Genomic DNA, 27,093 nt, shown 5'->3' with positions numbered 1-27,093 from the left:
GCATCAGCCCCATTAATTTAGACCTCAGCTGGGAAAACTCTAGAGAATAAAAACTTCATTTATTTACAATATAGGGGTTCATTATTCTTCTTCCTGGAAAACATCTGTTTTTAATTTTTCTCAGCACATATTAGATATAAACCTAGAGGCAGCATCTATAGATTCAGGTCTTTAGTTACATGGTTGGAGCTGTTATAAATCTAGCAGTGGTCACTTTATAACAATAATTATAATGGATCTATTTTCAGGGCTAGGTGTCAGATAGTGTGTGAAGCACTTAATAACCATTATCTTAACCTTACATAAAAATATGATATGAATGCTAGTGTTAACTCTATTTTAAAGATAAAAACTTTGAGAGGTTTAGCAAGGTTAAATAACTTGCTCCAGGTCATAAAATAGTAAATGATAGAGGTAAGACATGATGAATCCAGAAAGCAAACCTAGTACTTTCTAATTCCAAAGTATGTACTTTTAATTCTTCAACTCTTTTTTTTTTTCCCTCTGTCTGGCTAAGTAGGCGACCTCAATTATGACAAAATCTCTCACAAATAATTTTATATGAAATAATTCATTTGTTTATTGTTTTGGCTTCTAATCGTGATAATTCTAAAAGATTTAGTGATGCAATTCTGAAAAGTAGTATTCCTCCTAAGCAAGATTGTATTTTCACCTAATGTATTTTGCCTCCTAATCTTCCAGATGATGGTAACAATAATAATACAGCACCAGCGTGCTTGGATCATTTACTTCTTAGTATGAGGAGTTGCTGTGAGAGAGTGAACCAAATGATTTAACATATATTCCCTTCCCTTGAAGAAACTTTAATAGGGTGCATTTGTCTGAGGTAGAGAGAGAAAGAGCAACAGAGACACACGGGGAGAAACAGAAAGGAAGAGGGAGAGATTTTTTTTAAGACACTTTTGCATGAACAAATTAAATGGTGTAAAATTCCATAACGATGATATCCAATGGGCCAACCACATTCTTTTCTCAGAGTTACTGGAATTGATTTGAAAATCTTTTGGTCAGAGAGCTGTTTTTTTCTTCTTAAATTAGTGAGATTTAGGTCATAGGATGAGAGCTCTTAGGCAGCGTTTAGCAGTGCTCTAGAGAAATGAGGAATTGAGCTCCAAGAAGGATTTTCCTAGCAGAGAACTGGCCTTTGCCGACTCGAAGGCCTTTCTCTTTGAGAACTCCTTGAAATTTTGTCCATCCTATCATGTACTGTATGGGTACTTTATGAAATTTCAATACTGTTTAAAGTCATTATGCTAATTGAAGTGCAAGATGTAAGACTGGCTATGTTAGATTTTATGCAGATGTGTGGCTCAGTTTTATAATGGTTCCTCTTACTAAAGCTTTAAAGAAATGAAAGAGATTACTTGCTTACTGAGTTGATCCATGCCAGTGATTACTCTTAAAACTTTGTCTCCCACTCTCATTCTTAAACCAGATTAATCACACAATCAGCTTTCTTCTACCATATGTAGTCATCTGTTTATACATACACACATATACATACATATATTTTATATATATATAAATTGATGAATGAGTATGATTGAAGAAAGATAATAAATATTATATATATATGTATATATCTTCAGAGTAATGTGGCAGTGGTTTGATTTCTGACAAGATCCATTCTGTACCGTAGATTTATGAAAATAAACTGAAATGAGGATGGGAAATTTTATATTTTAAGTTCTTTTTTTTTTTTTTTCAATCTTACCATAAACCATAGAAGTAGCCAACATTTACTGCATGCTGATAAAAATGAAAATGGCAGCTGTTGCAAGGTTTGCATTGCTCCTTGATCTGTAAAATAGAATCCTGTGATCGTTTTGTGTGTGTGTGGAGGGGGAGAAGTTGAACTTTAGGGTAAGGGGAGGGGCAAGATAGAGGAATTCTGATATCTTTCCAAAGTTAGCCTTAGCTTCTGGCCCTACTTGTAAGAGTTTTCTGACAGGTTTGGGCATAGAAAACAGAATCACAGGAGATTATGTAGCTTCTCAATCACTCAACGTAGGCAATTTCAATTACACAATTATAGTACGTTAACTATTAGCATGAGATTCTGGATTAGGAACTTCTGCTGTAATAAAGAGTGGCTTAAAGTCTACAACTACATTTTTCTTCATAGTACCAGGTTCTTAACAATCAAAGATAAATGAACCGCCCTTGCTTTCGGTGCAAGTGAGGGGAAAAAAATACACATACACACAGCCTGGGGGAAGAAAAAGCAGCAAGACTAAGTTCTCCTTAGTAGTTCAATTGAAAGAGGAGAGGCTTGTCTGGCGGTTTGTGGGAGTGAATCTAATTATCAGTCTCTTACTTTCATTAATAGGTTGAAGCAAGTTAACTTCTTAGGGGAGGAAGAAGTAGACATTGTGTCTGAATTCTGAGACTACATTATGATATTTTAAGCATCACTTTCACAAAAAGAGTTTTTTCTTAAGTCCTTCTTGAGCTTTGGCAGGTGGACAAGAAGAATATCAACTATGGGGAAAAGGCAAAAATTACTCGGAAAACATGGTATACTTATAGATGGGAAGATAGAGCATTCTGGGAAACAGGGGAGTACACTTTAGTGCATTTGAATCTACATCTGTGCAGTTTAATTAGCTCGATGAAGCCTCAGTGAAAAAATTCACTGTCATCCATTATAATACATACTATAATCCTGTTTCATTTCTCCTTTCTCCTCAGTGGCCTGTGAGTAAAAAATCCTCTTGGATATAGTCAATGTTTCCTGAACAATATTTTTGTTTTCTTAGCCTCACCAGCCAAAAATCTGATGATGACTATGAGGATTATGCTTCTAACAAAACGTGGGTCTTGACTCCTAAAGTTCCTGAGGGTGATGTCACTGTCATCTTAAATAATCTCCTGGAAGGATACGACAATAAACTTCGGCCTGATATAGGAGGTGTGTTAAAGTATTTTGTGATGCCTACCACATTAGAAGAAAACACTAGTGTTTCAATAAGTGGAAATTCTTAAATGATTATTATATGCTGTAAAAATAAAGAATGTAAAAGTAGCATTCAGACATGCGGGTAGGAGGGGCCTTGATAAATGCAAAGAGGAAAGAGGATCTATGATCTTCAAGTGAGGCTTGAGAGCTGGAGATTCAAATTCTCCTAGATATCTTAGACAAAGGCTACAGAAGAAATGTGACCACTTCTTTATGAAGTAACATCAAAAACAAACAAGTAAATAAATGGTAAAGAAAGGATATAGTAGTTGCCTACTGCTGTGTCATAAAATGTCACAGATCTCGATGGCATATAATAATCATTTAGTTAGCACTTTGGTCGGGGCAGTCTAATCTAAATTAAGCCAGTTTAGGGCTGCTCATTTAAGAAAGCTATATTCTCATTGTACTCCTGGGACCAGCAGACTAGCTAGGAGTATCTTTCTCATGAAAATAACAGAGTAGGGCAGCCCTGGTGGCTCAGTGGCTTAGCGCCACCTTCAGCCCAGGGCATGATCCTGGAGACCTGGGATGGAGTCCCATGTCAGGCTTCCCGCATGAGCCTGCTCCTCCCTCTGCCTGTGTCTCTGCCTCTCTCTCTGTTTCTCATGAATAAATAAATAAAATCTTTAAAAAAAATAACAGAGTAAGATGAAGTAGAGGCTCATACATAAGGGGATTAGAAATAGTTCACTCACTTGTTCATGTTGTATTAGCCAACACAGGTCAGATGTCAAGCCTGAAGTTCAGAGGCCGAGAAGTGGCCTTATTGCGGAGAAGGCAGAGGCATAGAGGCAGGGACTAGTGAAAAATTCAATCCAACACAGAAAATTAGGGCATGGCACTTTCAGGGAGAGGGGAAAAAGATGAGAAAAAACATACTTGTTGAATTGAAGCCCAGAATGCTATTATGAATCCTTGTTCATTAAATTTTAAATGAAAATGGAGCACGTCCATTTGGTCATGGATGTAATACTACATGATTTTTACTGTCAGTCCTCTTTGACGAATAGGTGTGTATTGGATTTCCATATGGTTTCCTCATATTATTTGATGAATCACACAATTGAGTAAGTCATTGAAGAAGATTGATTTTGTGTTGACTGAGGTGTATGAGGATAAAGTGGTCATGAAAGGAATCAACAGAGGGCAATGTTTCAAAAACAATAATATTTGTTGCTGTTTATGTCTCTACTTCATGTTTCTAATATTTTTTTCTGGATCACTAAGTAGTTATTTTTTCTACATGGGTCAAGTCAGATTACCATGCTTGAGTTAACTCCATGGCTTAAAGAAAAAATGGTAAAATTAAGGCTGAAGAAAATCTGAGCAGTGTTTTCTTATTTGTTCATTTTAATGTAATTTTAAAGGATAATCAATTTCAAAACTCTAATTTGCTTAGTTATTACATTTACATGCTTAAAAGGAGATTTTTTTTTTTTTTGGAAAACAAATAGTTACTCAAATGTAGTGAATTAATTACTGACACCAAATTAGTTGTGAATAAATCACTTCTAATATAGCAAAATAAATCTATTTCTAGAATAATACAGACTAAAACATTAAAATGTTGTGCTTCTCCACATGCACATATCTCTGTCATTCTCTTTACAGTGAAACCAACATTAATTCACACAGACATGTATGTGAATAGCATCGGTCCAGTGAATGCTATCAATATGGTAAGTTTCTAATAGTCTATTTTATTAACATATTAGACAAGAGATGTAGTGTCAAAAAATAGGAAAGAATATGCCAACAAAATTTCGTACAGGAGCGACAATCTTTCATATTCTTTTTTCTCTTTTGTAATATGAAGATAACTTTTTTATAATTTGTTATGAGAATTAAATGTGATCTATATAGATAAATTAATTCTTGTAAAAAATGCTAAAAAACATAACAACATAACAAATACAACATAATGATACTATAATTTTGAAATAGTGTTTACAAACCTAGCAGTAAGACGCTCTGTTGAGTTAGGGAGATAAGAAAGTTTAAGTGTTCTCACGAGTGGTGATTAAAAACATATGCTGGGATGCCTGGGTGGCTCAGTAGTTAAGCATCTGTCTTTGGCTCAGGGCGTGATCTTGGGGTCCTGGGATCGAGTCCCACATCGGGCTCCCTGCATGGAGCCTGCTTCTCCCTCTGCCTGTGTCTCTGCGCCCCCCACCCCCCCGCTATTTCTCGTGAATAAATAAAATCCTTAATAAATAAATAAAATAAAAAAAAAAACATATGCCACTACCTGCACAGTCAATGCAAATAAGTTTGCCTGTTTAACCATTAAACAAATACCAACACATATCTTCCATATAACTACAGTTTTTCAGTATATTTAGCATTCTAATGCAAATTGTAAATATTTAAGAAGAAGCTATATGGATAGTTTATTTAAACATAAAACTTTTAATTGCAGGAATACTAATTCCCGGAACTGTTATTCCAGGACCACATTTTATGAAATGCTGATTCAGTGACTCTTAAATCTTTTATTTGTGTCCATGTGTGTGTGTTTCTTCCTGCCAAAGTGTAGATCAGAAGTTAATTAGTTAATCTACTGGCACATCACTAATTAGTTGACAAAGACTTTCATAGAATAGGTTCCCTTCTTACTGTTTGTAGACTACAAATATAGAACTAAGTGGTGAATGAAGTAATATGACTTACCCTAGTGGAAATGTAGTTAGTTACAATAAGATGTCACAGTAGGAGGTGCAAAGAAATAACACAGAACAATGCATATAAGGCAAAGGAAGAAGGTTCTAGTCTGATCCTGACAGTCTGTGTATTTTGGGCAAATAAATAATCTCCCTGTTTGTGTGTATTCTTCATTACAAAATGGTGGTGGGTTGATGGGATTGAATAGGAAATATGGATAATTCTCATCACCCAGCTCTCATATTCTGAGTACACTGAATTTTTTCTTTAACTTTCTCATTTATAAACATCATTAAAATCTAGTTATAAAATAATGTTAAATAATATCTAAATATGACAAACCGGAACTTCAGTGTTCTGACTCCAGGTCTAATGGTCTGAATTCACATCACACTTACTTCTCTGATTAAAGTCAATCACTTGCCATCTGAGTGATATATACTTGAGGGTAATCCTTTATAAAGTTATTTCTCATCACAGCACTTTGCAAATGTGCTTTGTGATGCAGTTAGTACAGTAGTAAAGTTTTTTTTTTAAGATTGTTTTTTAATTGGTTCATTTACTCTTGTTTAGAGAAAAGGACAAGTATAATAGTAACAAAATTTTTAAGGTTACCTTAGCATTTGGTGTTTGCTATCTGTCAGACACTGTATAAACCACTTTATGGGCATTCCCCTTTTCCATCTTCACATTATCTATCAAGACAGGTCCTTAAAGATCTCAATTTTATTATGAGGCAACTGAACCTCCAGAGCTCCAGTTTAGGACTGTTTTCAGTATTATGGGCTTGCTTCACTCTTTAGCAGTGATTCTGAACCTGGGTGATTGTTTTCCTAGAGATATATGTGGCAATGTCTGGAGATATTTTTAGCTGTCACAATATGCAGAGAGTTGAGGGGGGTGGTGGTGGTGCTATTGGCATCTAGTGGGTAAAGGATAACAATGCTACTAAGCGTTCTACAGTACACAACACACCCCCAAAACAAAGAATAAGCTGGCCCAAATTAACATGAGAAACTGCTCTAGAGACATTGAATTCAAATGATTATACCACAGCTACGATCTTTCACTAGAATTAATCTAAACAAGTCTATTTTTTCATAAAAATATCAATTTGTCTACAAAAGATGGGTGAGTTTCCTTAGCAAAGCTTTCGCTTTCTTTTGGATTATTCAAAACCAAAGTAGTTTTACTTTGCTTTGGCAGTGAGAATACAAATGATAAATGCAAACAAATGCTCTACAATACAATTCTGTGTTAAAAATATTCTATTTCACCTTTTCTTTGAAACAGGAATATACAATTGACATATTTTTTGCCCAAACATGGTATGACAGACGTCTGAAATTTAACAGCACGATTAAAGTCCTCCGATTGAATAGCAACATGGTAGGGAAAATCTGGATTCCAGACACTTTCTTCAGAAACTCCAAAAAGGCTGATGCACACTGGATAACCACCCCTAACAGGATGCTGAGAATTTGGAATGATGGTCGAGTGCTCTACACTTTACGGTATGCTTTTGAAAAAAGGAAAGCAGTAATCTCTGGGAATAAAACAAAGATCAACTCCACTCTCATAAAAGAAGAGGAATGAAAGAAATTTCAAACTTACGTCAGGGTGGGCACATGTGATCAAAATAGTATGTGATAGTACAAAATTAGTTTTTCTTTCTCTTATCAGTGAGCTTTTTCAAAGTCATAGGTAGAAATTATTTTCTATGACTGATATGAGAACTCTGTTTTCTCGCAGAGACATGAAATTTCCCTTGGCCTTTGGAAGGTTACCGGATTTTTGCGCCAGTTTTGGCTTTTGCATGTGTGTTCTGCTACTTTAGAATAAGGAAACAAAAATAGTCAGTTATCCTTGGGACCACTAGTTGCTATTCTTGGAAATGTCTCTGTTTCTAAGGAAACTATTGCTAAAGGATAAACTTTGGTGTGGAGGTCTATACCTCCTTCTCTTTAGCTGCATAATAGTAAGTACAATGAATTCTATCTCCCAGTACCCATTCCCCACTACCTTCATAGGCTGACTTAATTTATTGGCTATTTTGGGAGTGGACTTCTTTAGGGATAACTCAAAGGTGGTATCGTTTATTTTCTGAACTTAAAAGTTAAGAAATATTTGGGAGATTTTCTACTTAAATTACTGGATACCATTTTCTTACCACTTGCCTTTATGTGCCTTTAAAATATTTTTATCTCAAGGTTTCCCATGGGTGAGAGTATAATATTAAACAACATAATAGATAAGTACATAGACTTAAGAACCAGGAAAATCTTGCTTTGGTTCTTAGCTCTGTATCTTACTCTCTATATGAATTAGGACAACTCTCCAGAATTTCTATGTCTAGGACTTAGGGGCAGCTATCTGGTTGCAGGAGGGATCTTGGTTTTATTAGTAAGTTTGATGTTTTTACTTGGTTACATTTTTATTTAAAGAGATTAGGTAGAAATTGATGGAGATTATTGGAAAGGAGGCACTGCCACCCCCACGGTTCGTGCTCCACCCGAGACAGTCTGAGCAAACTCTTTTCATTTCTTTAACTTCTATAAAAAAATAAAATAAAATAGAAATAGGGAATCTGGGTGGCTCAGTTGGTTAAACATCTATCTGCCTTTGGCCCAGGTCATGATCCTGGGGTCCTGGGATCGAAGGCCCATGTTGAGCTCCTGCTCAGTGTGGATTCTTCTCCTCCCTCTTGCTCTGCCCCTCCCCTCTGCACATGCTCTCGCTGGTGGTCTCTCTCTTTCCCCTAAGTGAATAAATAAAAAATATTTTATAAATAAATAAACAAATAATTAAAAATAAATAAAACAGAGATAATAATTCTTATAATTATTTTATTTCTTATTTATCATAGTTTTATTTATCATAGTTTTATTTATCATAGTTTTATCATATGGAGTAAATGGACCAATAAGTAAATTATTTAACATGCAACCTGATATATAAAAAGCACAACATATATTAAAGTTATTTATGTATATTTTCACTAAAAATAATGGATAATATGATTCTTCTAGATCTTAGTATCCTGGAACTTTTCACTTCAAAATGATTCCTTTTAAAAGTTCTTGTGGCAGGACGCCTGGTGGCTCACTGGTTAAGCATGTGCCTTTGGTTCAGGTAGTGATCCCGGATTCCTGGGATTGAGTCCCACATCAGGCCCATGGCAGGGAGTTTGCTTCTCTTTCTGCCTATGTCTCTGCCTCTCTCTCTCTCTGTCTCTCATCAATAAATAAATAAAAACTTTAAAAAAAAAGCTCTTGTGGCATATACTTTATTCCTTATATAACATTTGGCTTACAAAATATAATACTTTAAAATAGCTTCAGAATCTTTATCAGAGTTATGTCAGTAACGGAAAAATGACCATAATTGATAAAAAATTCATGGCATATATTTGTATTCATCATGGATTTCATTAAATGAGAGAGAGTATAGCGAATGAAATTAGAATCTAGTGGAAAGCAAAATTTGATATAAATCAGAGTCAGTCTTGCTTTTGAAATATTAAGTCACTCACACTATCCTAAGTCGTTTGATCGTTCTCATAACTACACCCATTTTTTCAATTCCATTAATTTGTGGAATCTCTATACAATATTTAATTATAGAACTACCTCAAAAATGCCACTCATGAGATTCAAAGTTTGAATGAGTTGTGAATCTATACAGAGAGTTGATTTTATTCTTGTTGTATTCTATATTAGGCCATTTGTGGGTGCAGAGATAATACATATACATACATATGTATCTGTCTTCATATCTGCAATCTCTCTAAATTATTTTCAATTTTAATAATTCCAGTTTAATTTGAAAATGATTTAAAAAATCAAATTTAATTATAATTGCACTTACGAAAAAAACTAACCTTTTCTTTGAAAGAGCATATAATTATTGAATGACAGTGATTAAAACCTTTGGCTTTCAAGACAAATAATCTTGGGTTCAAATCTCAACTGTGCTGCTAGCTTTGTGACTCTGGACAAGTTCAAGGACAATAAAGCCATAATAACACTTACTAAATTAGAGAACAATTTATTATACCCAGTGCCAGATAGATGATTAATGGCTCAATATTATTATTTATACTTAATTAGTAATTGTTAACATTAGTAGTTGTCCTATTATACCACAGAAAAATGATATCTCTCCAATTAAAAATTATGCTGAATTATGAAGTCTCTTAAATAAATGTTTATAAACTAATACTTTTTTTTTTGCTTTAAGATTAATACCTGTAAGATAGATAAGCAAAGAAATAAGAAATCTTAAAAATCATCAACTCATCACCATTACAATGTTGGAATATATTCATACTTCTCCAAAGGCAAAGGTGGTCGAACATCTGGAACTCCATTAAATTTCATCCTCCTAGAATCCCAGCCCATATTGAGATCAAGAAAACCTGTATCTTTAATAGCACCCCAGATGCAAACTAATTGAGATTCACTAACATTTTTCTAATATGTCTGTGTATGTGTATTTAAATTTCTTGTTTGCCATTAAATATTCTTCTACTCTATAACATACTATTTAATAACTTCATAGTGTTCCAGTAAAAGAATGCATAATACTCCATTGTGAAATATCAGTATTTTAAAACTCACATATAGTAATTTATTTGTTTTATTTTTTAAAGTTTATTTTTATTTTTTTTAAGATTTTATTTATTTATTCATGAGAGACACAGACACAGAGAGAGGCAGAGACACAGGCAGAGGGAGAAGCAGGCTCCATGCAGGGAGCCCGACGTGGGACTCAATCCTGCTGGGTCTCCAGGATCAGGCCCTAGGCTGTAGACGGCGCTAAAACGCTTAGCCACCGGGGCTGCCCACATATAGTAATTTAAATCTAACAGCTAACAAGTACTTACACACAGAATGTTCTGCTTTAATTAGCAGATAAGATCTGAGAATTTATCAGCATTCATTTACATGCAAACAGTAAATAGGCTTAAGTTCTTAAAACTGTTAAGTTAAATATATTCAACCAAGCAATTTCATGCATGCAATTAATTTGCCAAAAAAATTACATGATCATAAATTTTGGAAAAAATAGGGTTGATGTCATTAAGATCCTATTGGTTTATCTGTGAAAATGGTCTACATTAAGTCTTAAGTAATTTCCTCCTGGACTTGGTGTGTTTCTTCAGGGAGAATCACCTTGTGTTATCAATAAGAATATGAGATGTATTCTCAAGGAGCAAAGATGAATAGTCATTAAAAATTGAACTAGTGTACATTCTTAAAACTGTCTAAGTGATTTCTATTTATGTTCCATATCTTTCTATTTAGGTTGACAATTGATGCAGAGTGCCAATTGCAATTGCACAATTTTCCAATGGATGAACATTCCTGCCCCTTGGAGTTCTCCAGCTGTAAGTAATCTCATTTTGTATTCTGTATTCTGTATCCTCTCAGCAACAGTTTTCTAATTGCAATGCCAACTAATTGAGAGACTCATACAGAATACAGAATTAAGCATTTTTGTTGACTTTGAAGATTTTGACAGTTAATTTCATCACAATACCAGTTTATCCCTATTAGAGTGATTCCTGCAAAAAAAGAATCTATTTTATCAGAAATTACAAGTAGGTTGCACTGGTGTATAAACTTTTAATAAATTCGTAGTGGTTGTCTGGAGGCATTTTTCAAGGAGGATTGCAAAGCCAGGCCTAGCCACAATGGAAAGGTATAATGGTAGATTTTATATCCTTATTCTCTGCCCCCATCCCACCCCCACCCCACCCCCAGCCTCTGTTGGTGCAGAAGAGAGTAGCAAAATATTTGCTACTTATTTTCTTCCTTACACATCAGGAAGTACATAGATTCAACAGTATCATTTGCTTGTTTAAATTTCAGTATTAGTTTCAATTTCAGTACTCTGTTAAAAATAGCAAAATTGAAAATTACCTTCTTCATCTGGAGGTCAAGCAATATCTAGTTATTTACTGGTGAGTAAAAGACTAATATTTGGTGTCTTATGGGTCTAGTTCAAATCTCAACTCCATCAAATAAACTTGAACAAATTACTAAATCTTGCAGTGAGTCCACATTCTCAGGTACCCGGTAGAGATTATGAGACCTGGCTTACCACAATATTGTTTTGTTGTAATATTTGTAAAATGCTTGGTATGCTACCTCACATATGATAAGATTCAGTAAAAAGCTCTATTATTTTTATTAGTTATTATTATTATTAGTATTGTTATTATTATTATCAGATAATAGCCTATATAGCAAGATGATCCATGATAACTGACATGCAAATTAAGCTTTAGTAACCATAGATATTTCCTGCCTGAACCAAAACCAACCTTCAGTTTCCCCTAGATATTTGCTTCACTATTTGTTTAACATCCATGTTAGGTTGCTCATTTCTCCTTATTTGTGGTCTGCCAACTATGCATACTAGGCAGAATGAAAAACTAATTATGCATTTTAAGTTTATATTTCTATAAATAGAATTTCCCCAGCAGGAAGTGACAGAGACTCATAAGAGCCAAGTAAATCATGATAACTATACTTTCAAAAAAAAAAAAATCAATGACGAGAGAAGGAGTCATCTGTTCATCATTATATAAATTCCAGAATGAACTAGAGGAAAAATATCACTGTATATCATGTTTTACTTTATCCAAGAATGGAATTTTTTTTTTCAAGAATGGAATATTTTAAATAAAATCTTCCCCAACCTTTAGGATTTGAGACTTCTATTAATTTCCAATTGGAACTGTTCCTCTTCTGAGTCAGCTAAAATTTAAGAACTGTTGATTTCTGTGTCTTTAGGTCACTGATGGACAACTGTCTTCTGAACCCAAACATAACTTAATGTTACTTACGGCTATCAAAAAAGTGAAATCACAAACGTTCTTCAGGAAGTTCCCTAACATCATTCTTTTTCTCAATTTTCAGCACATCCTGCCTCCCTACTCCTGCTCCATGCCAATATGGGGATCATGCATTCTCTTCTCTTTCATCTTAATTAATAAACACATAAAACACAACTACTTGGACCAAACAGAAAGAAAAGGAACACACGTAGGGATTTTATTCCAAGTGGTCAATCAGTCTCTATAATTAAGATTTAGGTTTATATAGCATTATTAGTATATAGTTTAAATGATGTCTAGTTTTGTCTGTCTATCTAGCTAGCTAGCTAGCTATCATCTATTTTTACCTGAGTTTATTTTATTTTTTTAAGATTTTATTTTCAGCAATCTCCCCAACGTGGGGCTTGAACTTAAAACTGAAAGATCAAGAGTTGCATGCTTTACTGATTGAGCCAGCCAAACACCCATACTTGAGTTTATTCTACAATTAACTCATTAATGTTTACCCATTCAACAAATATGCATTGACCATCAGTTTCATGAAATAAGTACTACCATCATCCCCATAAAGAAACAAATAGTTTAGGGGATAAAATGAAGAAACCTGTCTAGGGTATTATGGCTAGTAAATGTTACTGATAATCACTACATCATCAGTACAATATCTCTTTCACAAAGGGTTTCTGTTCTTTTGTCTGAACATGATTGACTTCTTCAGAATCTACATAGTGTTCATTGGTATCTTTCCCTTGGCATTTCTACTTACTACTTTTAATTGTAGTAAGTAGAATTTCTATGTATATTAAAATGAAGTCCCAAAAAATTGAGAGAGAGAGAGAATAAGGTAAACAGTTGAGGTTATTTTTCTCAGTCATCTTCCACTCCAAGGTCATGCCCTGGAGAGGCACTTGAGTCTGCTCTTCTATTTTCTGCTTCTGCATGACTCTCAACACTTTGCCCTGTTGACTACCCTTCATCATGAAACAATAGCTTGCATATGTACTATTATATACAGGCTACTTTTTATATCTTACCCTAGACAATGTAAAGTATGCATATAGTATACATGAAACCATGTATAGTATACCTTTTATGTGAATTAAATGACTTTCAAGGGTAATCATGACCTCATAGTTTTTAAACAATGGTAGGATAAGATGTCATTGCGTTTATTTCCTCTATTGTGATGTTCCTTTAGTTCAGGATCTTTTAGTTTATCACTCCATCTCTCTCACACCTACCTTAGGTCTTGTTCATGGAAGGTGGTTGTTACATATGTTCATTTATAAATAATTTTAAATGTGTCCTTTCCCATCTCATGGCAGATGGCTATCCACGTGAAGAAATTGTCTACCAATGGAAGCGTAGTTCTGTGGAAGTGGGTGACACAAGATCTTGGAGGCTTTATCAATTTTCATTTGTTGGACTGAGAAATACTACTGAAGTAGTGAAGACAACTTCTGGTAAGATGCACTTGAATTTTAAATGACCCTTTCCAGAGTTAAAATTCTGGTATATATATAATATATATATTATATATATATAAAATTCAGAAGGCTTTTCAGTACCTGCCTACAAATGATATGCAGAAAATTAAAATTAAATGAAGTGCTTTAATTTACCAGGGAAAATTATAATTGATATTCTAGCATAATAGATATATATAAATGGATTCTATCAATTTGAAGCAAAATTGATAAAAATGGACTTAGCTAATTATTTGTGTAATTTCTTTAAGCAAAAATGAGTAGCCATTATTTTAAGAGCAGAAAATATTTATTAGGTGTAGGTGTAATGTTTCTTTTAGGAAATAGGTTTCATTGTATATTGAAATGGCATTTAAGCAATCACACAGGGAAAATTAACTTTCTACAAATGCAGAAATGTGATCATAATGGATATGGATTGATGGTCCATTCAGTAATTTAATATTTTGAACTGGCTATATCATGTTTATGGGACAGGCCTGGTTTCAAATCCCAACTCTATCAGTTATCAACTATAGATATTGAGAAAATTATTGAATTTCTCAGGAATTAATTCTCCCAGATGTCTAATGTGGACAAAAAACCCATATCTATCATACTATGTGTATGAGGGGAAAAAAAAAAAGGGAAATGCTTAGATTGATACCTGGCACTTAGTAGGCATTCAATAAATAGTTTTTACTAATGTTATTCTCAGATGCACATGGGACCTAATGTGCTCATGACTTCAGATTTTTAAAGAGAAGCTAAAAGTTTTTATTTTTGTATCAAATATCATGATTTTTAATGGTATTAATTAAATTGGTTTAAAAACCCATGTAGGGGCAGCCCCGGTGGCGCAGCCGCCTGCAGCCCAGGGTGTGATCCTGGAGACCCTGGATCGAGTCCTATATGATGCCTGCTTCTCCCTCTGCCTGTGTCACTGCCTCTCTCTCTCTCTCTCTGTCTCTCTGAATAAATTAAAAAAAAAATCTAAAAACCCATGTGGTATAATGTCAACATATTTCCAGACTTGATCTGTCTCATGGGTGGCCAGTATAAACCCTCTATAAAACTCTCCATACAGATTATTCCAGCTACTCCTTTAAAATTATGTGAGTTTAATTATGTCCTAGTTTCAAATATAAACATTGTGTTCTCAGCTTACTATCAAGACATGTATTTTGATAATGTATTTCTGTGAGTTGAACTGTTTTCTGTTGATTTATTTGAGCATACCTGATTTTTTTTCCTCGAAATTCATAGGACATATTTTTGTGTTGACTAATTTAGAATAAGGCCTTGGTCTACTGTACATAGAAAAGCAAATTAAGGATCTACACAAAAATAGAAATCAAGATTATACCTTCATAACCATCATCCTTGAAATTAAAGAGCTATCTGTTTTTAACACTGGTATCGACAGTATTTGAAGATTTCTCCAACTCTCTTAATTTGCAAAAAGAATATAAAAGAAGGTCAAAGAAATGCTTGAGTATATTTTTGAAAAGTGGCCTTCTGTTCCCTTATTCACTGCAAATCCTGAACATCAAGTACTAGAACAGTCTTTTATTTGGTCCCCAAAAAAGATTCAGGATTGCCTTAGAACTGGTTTTCCATCTGTGAAAGGAAGAACATGTGTAAAAATAATCTCTAAGTTTGCATGCTTCCAGAATGAGAAATTGGGCATTAAATTGTGTTGTATATTCATATTTCTGTAATTATTCTAGCACCCTAAAAACAGAACCCAAAAATTGATGACTAGCAGGTATTTTTAGTCATTTGAGCTCAAAGGGGCAATAAAACCAAATGGTAGTGAAGGAAGGGTTGGCTGTATATCACAGGGCCTAACATCATTCCCTCCCTAATAATTCATCCTGAGAATTATCTAGAGTATTTACTGTCTATTAAAATAGTGATATTTCCTGAAGAAAATGATCTAACTTAAAGCATGGCAAGAAAAATTACCAAGGTGTCACAAAGCTATTATTCTTCCTATGGAAATCAAAGCAAAACTACATTGATATCAGATCTGATACTGAATGGCATCATTTAACTGATTGTATCAACCCTTTGTGAATTTTAATGTGGTGGTTAGCCTCCCTGTTGGTCTTCTTATCTACTCCCTGCTCTTGATGGCTTGTGTTTTGTGTGCAGTCCATTTTAATTGTGAAGAGAAAGGACTGAATGGGAACTTAACACCAGTGCTGAGAGGCAATTTGATTCTTGTGATAGTTGATTTTATGACCTTTTGTTTGATTTCTAATGCCATTCTTACCTTCAAAGCAGAACTCTATAAATGGTTAATACCTATTAGGAAGTTATAAAAACAACTTTCTTGGGAAATGATCAAAAGATCAAATTCATACTCCTTTTAAATCTTAGCCATTAGTACAGTGTGATTTTCTCCTAGACTTACAGTAAATGTATATCCTTTTAAAAAGCCTTCATCAAAACTGAGTGAGGATATTGCCAAAAATCTGACCTCACTTACTGCAGGGATTTCCAAGCTTCATTCATTTAAGTCCAACTCTCATGTTTTTGTTGTATCCAAGTGGTAACTGTACCATTGGTTCCTTATATTAGACCATAATTGGAAAAGCAGAAGCATCTGACACAATAAAAGTTGATACAAAAATATAATGAAAAGCTGGGGCAGCCTTAGTGGCTCAGCGGTTTAGCGCCGCCTTTAGTCCAGGGCCTGATCCTGGAGACCCAGGATTGAGTCCCACGTCGGGCTCCCCGCACGGAGCCTGCTTCTCCCTCTGCCTGTCTCTCTCTCTCTCATGAATAAATAAATAAAAATCTTTAAAAATATATATAATGAAAAGCAAACAAATGTTCTTGAATTTAAAGTGCATATACTTGTGTTCTGCATGTTGAGTATACTGAAAAAGAGAGAAAAAAAGGTATTAGAGAAATGAGAAAGTGCAGCTGGCACCAAAAGAAAACATTTCATTGATGTAAACAGTAGAGTAGAAGGATCATTTCACAGAAAAGAATCTTCTCACCATGTAATTCAATGCTATTTGACAATCTTTGCATCTACTACCTGAACCATCTTGCTTTTCACCAGTCATATCCATATCCTGTTTGAGGAAAAAACATTGCATTGGTGGTAGATTGATGATAAGACTTGAAGAACATTCATCATCAATATATCAAAACAGATTCTGGATCCATGATTTCTCTGTCAAGCCATCATGGTTTTATAGTTGCTCTACATCTGGGAATAGCACCATCATTGTCCCAGTGAGCCAGTCATGAACACTCAGAGTCATGCCTCTACCTCCCACCTCTAATGAATCACAAAGGCACTTATGCCTCTGAAGCGTCTTGTGTAACTGTCCTCTTTTCACTTGCCATCACCACTGTCCTAATTCAGGATTTTATCTGTTCTCATCTGGACTGTGTTGGTAGCCTGTTAAGATTATGTCCCTGTTGTCATTCTCTCTCTCTCTCTCTTCCACAGTCTGCTTTTTACACATTAATCATAAAGGCTAGCACTTACTGAGCACTAACTACACACACTGTAGCAAACCTTTTATCTAAATAACCTACTTGAGTTCTTATAACCGTGGTGCTACTTACTACACATCCATACCCAAGGTATCACTGCGGATAAGGAAATGGACTTCTAGAAGCTCATTTACTGAGGGGATGAGTTACAAAAGTTGAGCTGTAAGTTCACATGGCTTGCTCCTAGACTAGTGCTCTTAATTATTACACTGTTTTATTCCCACTGTGGCCCAGTAGGTCTTCTAGAAACACAGCTTTCACCATGTCTCGAGAATTTAGGTCAATTAAACATGAGCTATTGTTCCTAATATGCAAGCATCTGATCTCAGGAACTTTCCAGTTTTGTTTTCTATAATTTCCCACCTTGTGACAGAACTAATCCATCTGTTTTCCTGAATATAATGAGCCAATCCAACACACAAACTGAATCTTAGTCTTTCTCTTCTAAATGGCTCTCGATTCATCCCTACCTTCTTTATAACTTTAAGGCTTAAAAGCACAGCACCTCTTCAATGAGGCCTTTACTTAGCTTACCACCAAGACAATTTGGAGCAATTTTTAAATTATATGTACTCTTGGAGTCAGGCAGCTCAAGTTTGAATATTGGCTTCTATAAATTACTTAATATATCTAAGCTCAATATCACCAGTATTACAGAGTTCCTCCGAGGATTAAGTAAGATATTCCATTCAAAATGATTAAAATTTTGTCTGGCATATAGAAAGGACTCTGTAGTTAGAAGGAATTATTATTAGTAATTATTATCATCCTTATTTCATTAATTCTCCCTCACAGCATTTTCACTCACCTTACAAAAATATAGTTCCTGCCTCATGTTGCTTAGGCATTTTTTATTTACCCTTTTATTCCTCCTCATTCCAATAAATCACAAATTTCACAACAAAAGCCTTGTTTTAATCCTATTTGTATCCATGATATTAGGATGGTGGGTTGCTTAGAGTTGTTGATTAGTAGCAATTGTAGATTGCTTGTGGCAATTTATTTACAAAACTGTAAAATTTCTCTCAATTTAATAAGCAATGTAGAATTTTATTATGTTTATTCCCATTACTCATTATTTACTCTCAAGTAGAAGACTGTTCTTTCAATCACATTGCCATTGCCAGGTCACCAGACTATCTACACAATTTTAGTATCAAGCAGAATTTTGTTCCTTCATGTTCTCATACTGAATTGTGGGCAAGAAAAGTGGGTGAATAAGTTTTATAGGGGTACCTATGATCCAAATGCCATAATCCTGAAACAAAAAAAAATATCATATTCTTCCTTTGTTAGAATACCATTAAGCTTCCATATTTCCTTTAGGAGTGCAAATATCAGTATTTCATGAAATAGCCTCCTATGTTTTTGGTAGGCCCATGAACATTAAATATTATTTGCTTTACTTTGTCATTAACTCAACTTTTTTGGCTAGGATTCCATGTGCCAGTTATATTTCCCCAATTTCTATCATAAGAAATACATAAATATTAAAATAAAGAATCCACATACCACAAATTTACTTTACTTTCTGACAGTACCAGGAAGACTGCAGTATTAGAAATATCCACAGCTCTCTGGATAAAGTCCATGTTCATTGCTTGATTTCTGATATACTTATAATTTACCCTCTAGCTTTAAATCTTGCCCATGGTTCTGCCACCACACCCTTAACCTCTGGATAGGTTTCCTACTTCCTATCTTTGTATCCTATATTCCTTCTTTGATATCAAACTCAACTCCAACCTTCTGTACATATATCAGTGTATATGTACTGGTCAAATAACTCTCCAAATAGAAAAAATAGCTCCCACCTTCCAGGCTGTGTTTTAATTTAGATGTTTTTGGCAAATCAGACATTTTAAAACTTTACTCCTCATGGAAGTCAGCTATTTTAGGAAAAAGAAAAGGGAAAATGAAAAAATAGATACAAGTTAACAGTATTTTTTTTTTTTTAACCAAAGAGGTTGAAACAAAAAATTTAAGAAATGTAGGTGTTAGGAGAGAAATAAACAATTGCCCATTCATCCCACAGTCCTCCCGTGACTTTGGAGTCAGTATGTTGTGAGCTTAGTCAATAATAAACTTTCAAAATACCTGAAGCAATGCCATGTCTTAAAATAAATCAATGTTGAAAAATTCACAATAATTTATTTTTATTTTATTTTTAAGCTCAAATTAAAAAAAAACTAAGTTTAAAAAAAAAAAAAAAACTAAGTTTGGTTTCAAGATAGAAAAATGTATGAATAGAGAGAGCTGAGCCAGGAGTAGCCATGGGGAAGTCATTTGTCTTCTCTGGGATGAAAGTCCCTTGTTTATAAAATGAATGCATTTGTCTAGATGCATCTTTGAAGTCCTTGTTCTGAGACCTATCCAGAACCTCTGATGTAACCACAGTTACACTGTGGATGTCCTAATGTAGGAGCAACTTTGTTTATAAATTAATGTTTTCTTTCATCAAATTTTTGATGTTTTCAAAGCAAGTCAAATGCAAAAACAAACTCCTTTAGATTTTTAATCCCACTCATGTATTTATTTTTAGTGATATATGATGTTATATATAATGTTAATCCAAAATTTTATGTGTTACTTTCTTTCAATTGTAATACTGGAAAGAATATATATATATATATATATTCATTATATATATATAGTCACTATATATATATTCATTATATATATTCATATATATTCAATATATATATGAACACATATATATAGCCTTATATATATTCACAATATATATATATTACCATATATATATATATATATATATATATATATATATATATATAACCTTTAAAAATCCCATGGCAGAATTTTAAATTCCAAGGTTGTTCTGACATTACCTCATGCGGGATATAGGGCTTGAGAGAAAGTTTCCATACAGAAGTCATATGTAATCTAAGGAAAGTTGTTTGGCTTCAAGGTGACACACTTTGTTTCTGCTTTATTCCATTGACAAAAATGTATGTTCCCATGGAGCTAAAATGAGGCTGGGAAATGTAGCTCAGTTGTGTGCTCAGAAGGGACAGTGGGTTTTATGGCTTTCTAGCATCTGTGCAACATGCATGATCTCATTTTATTTCTCACAACAAGCCTTTGAGAAATACATTCTTTTGCTATTTGATAGATGAAGCAACTAAAGTTTAGAGGGGCTAAGTAATTTGTTCAAGGATAGTCAGTAAAATAGAGATATTTAGCTAGATACTAAATTTTTACTCCATTGCCTTTAATAAACGTAATAGGTAAAGAAATGAATTAGTTAAAGGAAAACGTTGATTCTTAAGCTTGATAAAACAGGTAATATTATACAACACAATGAAGTAAAATCACTTAATACATGCATCACCCCATACATGCATCAACAAAATGTTAACCTGTAGGAATAGCAATTATATTTATGTATAGTAATAACAACAAGTGAGAAACAATTTAGCAATGATATCATTTCATTTTTTTTGAAAACATATTTATTGCCTGTGAGATAATACTATTCACTAGCTAAGTGGACCTATTGGCCACCATCTCATTAAGAAACTGTCAGATCTGGTGCATTTGTATAAATTTATTCCTCACACAAAACTCTCATCAGAAAGAAAACATAATAAAAGGTTTTCATGACTATTTACAGTAATTTTGGAGATTAATACCTTGTTTTGACAGTCGATCACAGCCAACCAGGTCAAGACATTAATTTTTATCCAAGTCTTTGGTGTTTCCTAATTCAATTGAAAATCCTATTTTGCAATATTTAAAAGACACATTCATCCGCATGACTGATATGACTAATTGAGCCTTCCTGTTGAGCTGCTGCCCCAAATAAATGTAAAACACTAAATAATTTTTAAATATGAAAATGTGAGATAATAGAGACTAAGTTGACAGACATCATGCTCTACACATAAACTCATTGAGGGTTCCTTTCACTCTGTTTGATGCAATTGAATAATTTCTTCATCTTATTTTTGCATTTTCAGAAAATAATGCTCTTCAGCGTGGCAGATATGTAAATTTAAGCTTGTCAAAAAGACTGAAAAGGGAAGCAAACAGCAATGAGGAAAATTATTATTATTATTATTATTATTATTATTATTATTTTATTCTTTAACTTTTTTTTCCCCCAAAAGGAAGTTATTAGGAAGGTCATAGCACATTGCAGTGCATATCAGCCCAGAAAAGAGTTTGTTCTTTCTGGGTATACTAGCTGGGGCTGACTAGAATTTCTTAACCATTCTTACCTGTGTCTCATGTAATATAACTCATTTAGAAAATCAAGAACAGGTGTACCTGGGTGGATCAGTTGGTTAAGCATCTGCCTTCAGCTCAGGCCCTGATCCCAGGGGTCCTGGGCTTGAGCCCCACATTAGGCTCCCTGCTTCTCTCTCTGCCTGTCCCCCTGCTCATGCTCTCTTTCTTTCAAATAAATAAATAAAAGGCAAGAACAACTAGTGTTACCAATCCATTCTTGAAGGGCAGAAATAGGTCAGAAAAGCCCAAGGAAAAGAGAACTGACAAATATGTTAAACACTTAATTATTTTTTTATTTTTATATATGGATATCTCTGCTATTTAAGAAATTGACTGCTTCCCATTAAATATCAGTCTTATCATAAATGTTAGTTTTTCATATTCATCTACCAATTTATCTATCCCTGAATTAACTTGTCCATGCTATGCATCATCTCTCAGAATAATGGCAAAAAGGAAACACTAAAAAATATCATTACAGTTGTTCTCCCAACACCATCACAAACTTAATTGTTTTGCCCATAAATGCTTCTCTGTCAGCTCTATATAAACACTGAAGTACAATAATTAAGTGACATTTCCAAGAAGATGAAATCTTCAGTTTAGGCAACTGAGTTTACTGGGATAGTTTCCAAACATGATTTCTGGTATGCTTATGCTCACATGACTTACAGCTCCATGAACCTTGATTTTAATTGCTAAGTGGTGAAGAGCTATGTAACATAAAAGACAGTGGGTAATTTATGAGCTGTGTAATAGCTCCTTGTTGAAGAGACAATTCAATCATGGTTATAAATTATAACCACCTAATGATTACACTTTCTTAGCTGTGATTTCTTGTTATCAGTATCAATGACTGAGAGTGAAAATAGATTGATAGAAAAATAAAATTTTAGGGCTAAAAGAAGTAAATAAATAAAATAAAATTTTAGGGCTAAATCTTGAAAATCAACCCCAATTGTACTTATAGAGAAATTACTCCAAAGAGGTAAAGTCAATGTTTGTAACTAGGTAGGCACTTGTCCAACTCTAGCATAGAACATGGGTCATTAGACATGGATGAGTTCAATTTTATTTTAGTCAATATTGAACAATTAAAAATTTCCACATGAAAATCTTATTAGAGATCTTTACATCTTAAACATATGGGTTTTCATTCACATTTGAAAATGATTGGGTATAGGGATCCCTGGGTGGCGCAGCGGTTTAGCGCCTGCCTTTGGCCCAGGGCTCCATCCTGGAGACCTGGGATCGAATCCCACGTTGGGCTCCAGGTGCATGGAGCCTGTTTCTCCCTCTGCCTGTGTCTCTGCCTCTCTCTCTCGCTGTGTGACTATCATAAATGAATAAAAATTTTAAAAAATTGAAAATGATTGGGTATAGCTGAATTATGACATTTCTGAAGAGGTGAGGCCCATAATCTCCAGTTTACCAAAGTCTCTACCACTTCCTATTATATTTTGGGGGCTCTATGTCTTTCTTTGTAATTACGGTTTCCTTATTTTGAAAAACTACACATCTATATCTTTATGGAAAATTAGGGGAAATGAAAGATAACTCCCAAATGAGAGCACATAGTATGCATGGAAATGAATACTTTTTTGTTGTTGTTGTTGTTGTTTTACTTTTAAATAGAAAAAAAAAAAGGAATGTGAAAATTATTACTCACCAAGTTTTGCTTGAAAATAGAGAGTTGCAGAGAAGTGCCAGAACCTGGCCAACCTATATTTCATTTGCTTTTTTACATTCTACAATTTGGGTTTATTTGTCATAAATATGTAGCATATGCAGGGCCAATCAATTTTAAGTTTATTCAGTTTATCTCCATGATCCACTTTCATGGAAGATGGATTTTCAATAAACATAAAATTATGAAGTTATATATATGAACATCTGTGCATCTAGTCTTGTCTGCATTTGTCTTTTTCAGCTCACATCTAAGCAGGCAAAAGCTTGGTTGCAACTTTCTGCACATTACTGATTAGCACTCTTGCTTAGCCAACTGACACTTTTTCCTGTTGTACTTTTCTGAAGACCGATACAATCATTGTCCTGCAATAAAGCTCTGCTCTTTATTTTCTTTGATGAAATGAGACTGCTGAATATAGAGCAAAAATTGATTCCTATTTAAGAGTTGCCTTTGTGGTTGTGCTACTATATAGTAGAATGACCTTGAGCAAGTCATATTTTCGTTTTGACTTCTGATTTCTTTGTCTCAAAAAAAAAAATCAGACAAGACTGAATTTGAAGCTCCTTTCACCTCCAAAATGCTGTGGTATATTTCCTGATATTTGGCAGTTTTGTTATAAAGCAAACTTATGGTGGGCATTTAGGTTTTCTATGTCCCCACAAATTCCAAACAGAAGCTTCCTCATATTTTCTTATTCTAAAAAATCTACAAATTAACAAATCCGTTTTATCTCTCATGTATAGAGAACTTTGGTGGTAATTGTGGGGGCAAGAGGCTCAGTGTTGCCATAGAGATGGTTGGTGAGTTAGTTAAGGTCTGAAAAAATGAATTTGGCATGGGAAAAATAGGCCCGTGGTGGGTGTGAGGAGTGAAGGTGGATGTTAACTGCATTTATTCTGAATGAGAAATTAGGAAAGGGCAAAGATAGGACAGTGTCTTTGACATGACGTTCAGAAACAAGAAAAAAGCAGGCACTTGGTATCCTTGAACTGAAAGAACACTTGCAATCAAGAATGCATAGTATAACCTCAATTTATTATTTTATTAATAGCTTAATTATATAAATTTGGCTGCTAGATAGTACTGAGAATTGGCACTCGATTAAAACAGTACTGATATACCACCTTTACAATAATAATATGATGTACTAGCATTTGTAAGTTCTTTATATATGAATCATCCATTTACTTTTCACAGTGTTTCTATATGATGCTCATTTTCCAGGTAAGATGGTCATGTACAAGTCTTATAGAAAAGTATTCAGAGAGGGTAAAGGCCTTGTCCATGATCATGGAACAAGTCACTAAACAGATACTCATGTTTCCTGACAGGCCCATTTTCTAATGCAGTGGTGACTCAAATACCAGGTTCTGAATTTGTGTTTGCAGAAAGACTTGCTCCTGTCCATATTTCTTTATCTAGTGTGTGATTTGTTTTCTCTTTATTGAGATGACATCTGTCTAGCTATCTATCTAGCTATCATCTGTCTATCTAGGGCTAGTTGCATACTATTATAGCAGAATCAGACTGCATTGGTCAGTTTAAACTAGACTATGCTATGGTAGCAAAGAGCCCTTAGATATCAGTGACTTAAAACTCAAAAAAAAAAAAAATATTGCATTCTATGGCATGCTATTCTCATGGCTGAGGGAGAAATAGTAGAAGAATAAAATAATTTTTAAAGTTTCTGCTTTGACAGGTATGTCATTTGGTTCACATTCCATTTGTCAAAGGAAGTCTGTTGCCCATGGGTTGGGATTCATGCTTCTGTTACACAAAGGACCTCTGGGAAAGGCCTTTGTAGGGACGGGCTTGGTAGAAAGAGATACAAATCATTGAAATGCAAAAATTATAACCAAAATTTACCATTAGTAGAATCCTTTATGCTATACATGGCTCATCTACCTGACCATGTAAGTATATGTAGCTTGAGGTGACTTGTCAGGAACAATCACCACAATCACAAGGGAAAGGAATGATTTATTCTCACAGAAAACAGAAACCAGTCATTAAAATATCTCTGACTCTGAGAATTATCTTTAAAAGAGACTGTTTTGGGTCAAGCTTGCTGTCTCTGTCAATGACCTATAGCCATGATTTTCCATTTATGTAAAATTGGCTTCAGAAGAAGATGAAAAGATACAATATTAACATGAAAATGATTGTAGGGTGATAGGAACTGTCACATTTTATAAACATGGGCAAGATTTGCCCTGATATATTTCTGGGACAGCTTTATTAATTACATTGAAAAACAAATCTGTAAATATTGGTCCCGTACTAAATTAAATTTTACAGATATTAGGTAATGTAACTTCTAAGAAACAATAAACCAGGATCATCCTCTTGTCACTAGGAGGAAGTAATTGAACATGATTTAATAAAGAACGGCCACAAAATAATGAAAAGGTCAGGCTGTCTTGATTGCTGTTACTTTTTCATGAGGAAAAGAAAGTCCTTAATAGTGTCGTATAAGAAAAGAGTATAAATAGTTTCAAGTAAGATTTAAATCCTTTCTTTTATTTAATCATAACAATAAGCTATCATTTTAACCCTTTTCTCTATGAAACAATCTTAAAATTCTGTCCCTCTGTTTTATAGGTGAAATTTATGAAGTATGGTGGTACCAATAATTAAAGCATTTTTGCATGGCTAGTTATTAGTAGAATTAGAATTAATCAACAAGCATCTGTGTCCCCAATCTACTGTTCCCTCCTGGCCACTTACCTAAGACTATGCAAATATAAAAAGCAATTTTCATTTCATAGGCTGATGCTGAATTAGTGAGTAGTAGGAGATATTTTGGTCCTAAAGATCCACTACTATTAATCTATACACAGATAAGTAGTGTTGATAATGATGATGATAATTGATGATGATGAAAATGATGATGAGAATGTTAAAGTCAGCTTTTCTTGGACATTTTACATATGCCAGCAAGAGTGCCAAGTATTTTACAAGGTTTATTTATATAAACCTGCAACATCTTAGAAGGTATATTTTTATTTTCATGATCATATAGCTGGTAAGAAGCAGAGCCAGGATTCAAACCTGTGCTCTGAGACTGGACGATAATATTTTTGTTGGGTATTATTTGTATGAAATAGTGATTTCCTTTTCATTAAGGAAAAAGGCTGTCCACATGAACATATTTGTGTGTGTGTGTATGTGTTTAAGTGTGTGTAATTTGTGTGTGTGTGTATGTGTTTAAGTGTGTTCACTACAAAGAACACAAATGTGTTCAAGGTACTTCATGCCACTGGCATACTGCACAATGTAATATGTTGTGCTGTTTAAGTAAATGCTACAATTTACAGTGTTGATAACTGGACAGGTATGTTAGAGTCAGTTTTCTTTTACAAAGATAAGAATGAGGAAGTAACAGAAGCATCTTGAACAAGGCTAGTTAAAATGCTTTCTATCACTGGAAGTATTATCTATCACTAAAAACTCTGGATAACATTACATGTGTACTATATTAGTAAGACATGACCTATAGTAAAATTTGAAAGGAAAGAATACTTGGCCAGGGGTGAGAGAGCTGGCCTTAAGTCCTAGCTGACCTTATTAATAAGTGTATACATCTGGGAAAGTCATTTAATCTCTTGGAACTCACTTTATCTGTAAAATGGAAGAATTGCAATTGCCCTACCAGAGTTGCTATGAGTATCTGAAAATG

At 34.1% G+C, this 27,093-nt stretch overlaps 1 protein-coding gene across 3 annotated transcripts in view; it reads left to right on the top strand.

Moving 5' to 3' along the window:
• The window catches only part of GABRG2 (gamma-aminobutyric acid type A receptor subunit gamma2), a 107,323-nt gene that overhangs the window by 26,007 nt on the left and 54,223 nt on the right, over positions 1-27,093 (top strand). For all 3 annotated transcript variants that reach the window (XM_025434768.3, XM_025434767.3, XM_025434766.3), the window contains exons 2-6: positions 2,781-2,932; positions 4,595-4,662; positions 6,938-7,158; positions 10,951-11,033; positions 13,814-13,951. In XM_025434768.3, the coding sequence (XP_025290553.1) occupies positions 2,781-2,932; positions 4,595-4,662; positions 6,938-7,158; positions 10,951-11,033; positions 13,814-13,951 (662 nt within the window). The remainder of the gene's footprint in view (positions 1-2,780; positions 2,933-4,594; positions 4,663-6,937; positions 7,159-10,950; positions 11,034-13,813; positions 13,952-27,093) is intronic.

Source organism: Canis lupus, chromosome 4 (genome assembly GCF_003254725.2).
Source record: "Canis lupus dingo isolate Sandy chromosome 4, ASM325472v2, whole genome shotgun sequence".
In the NCBI taxonomy this organism is placed as follows: Eukaryota; Metazoa; Chordata; class Mammalia; order Carnivora; family Canidae; genus Canis; species Canis lupus.
The sequence above is the reverse complement of the archived record's forward strand: the minus strand, read 5'-3'. Positions and strand labels throughout refer to the sequence as shown.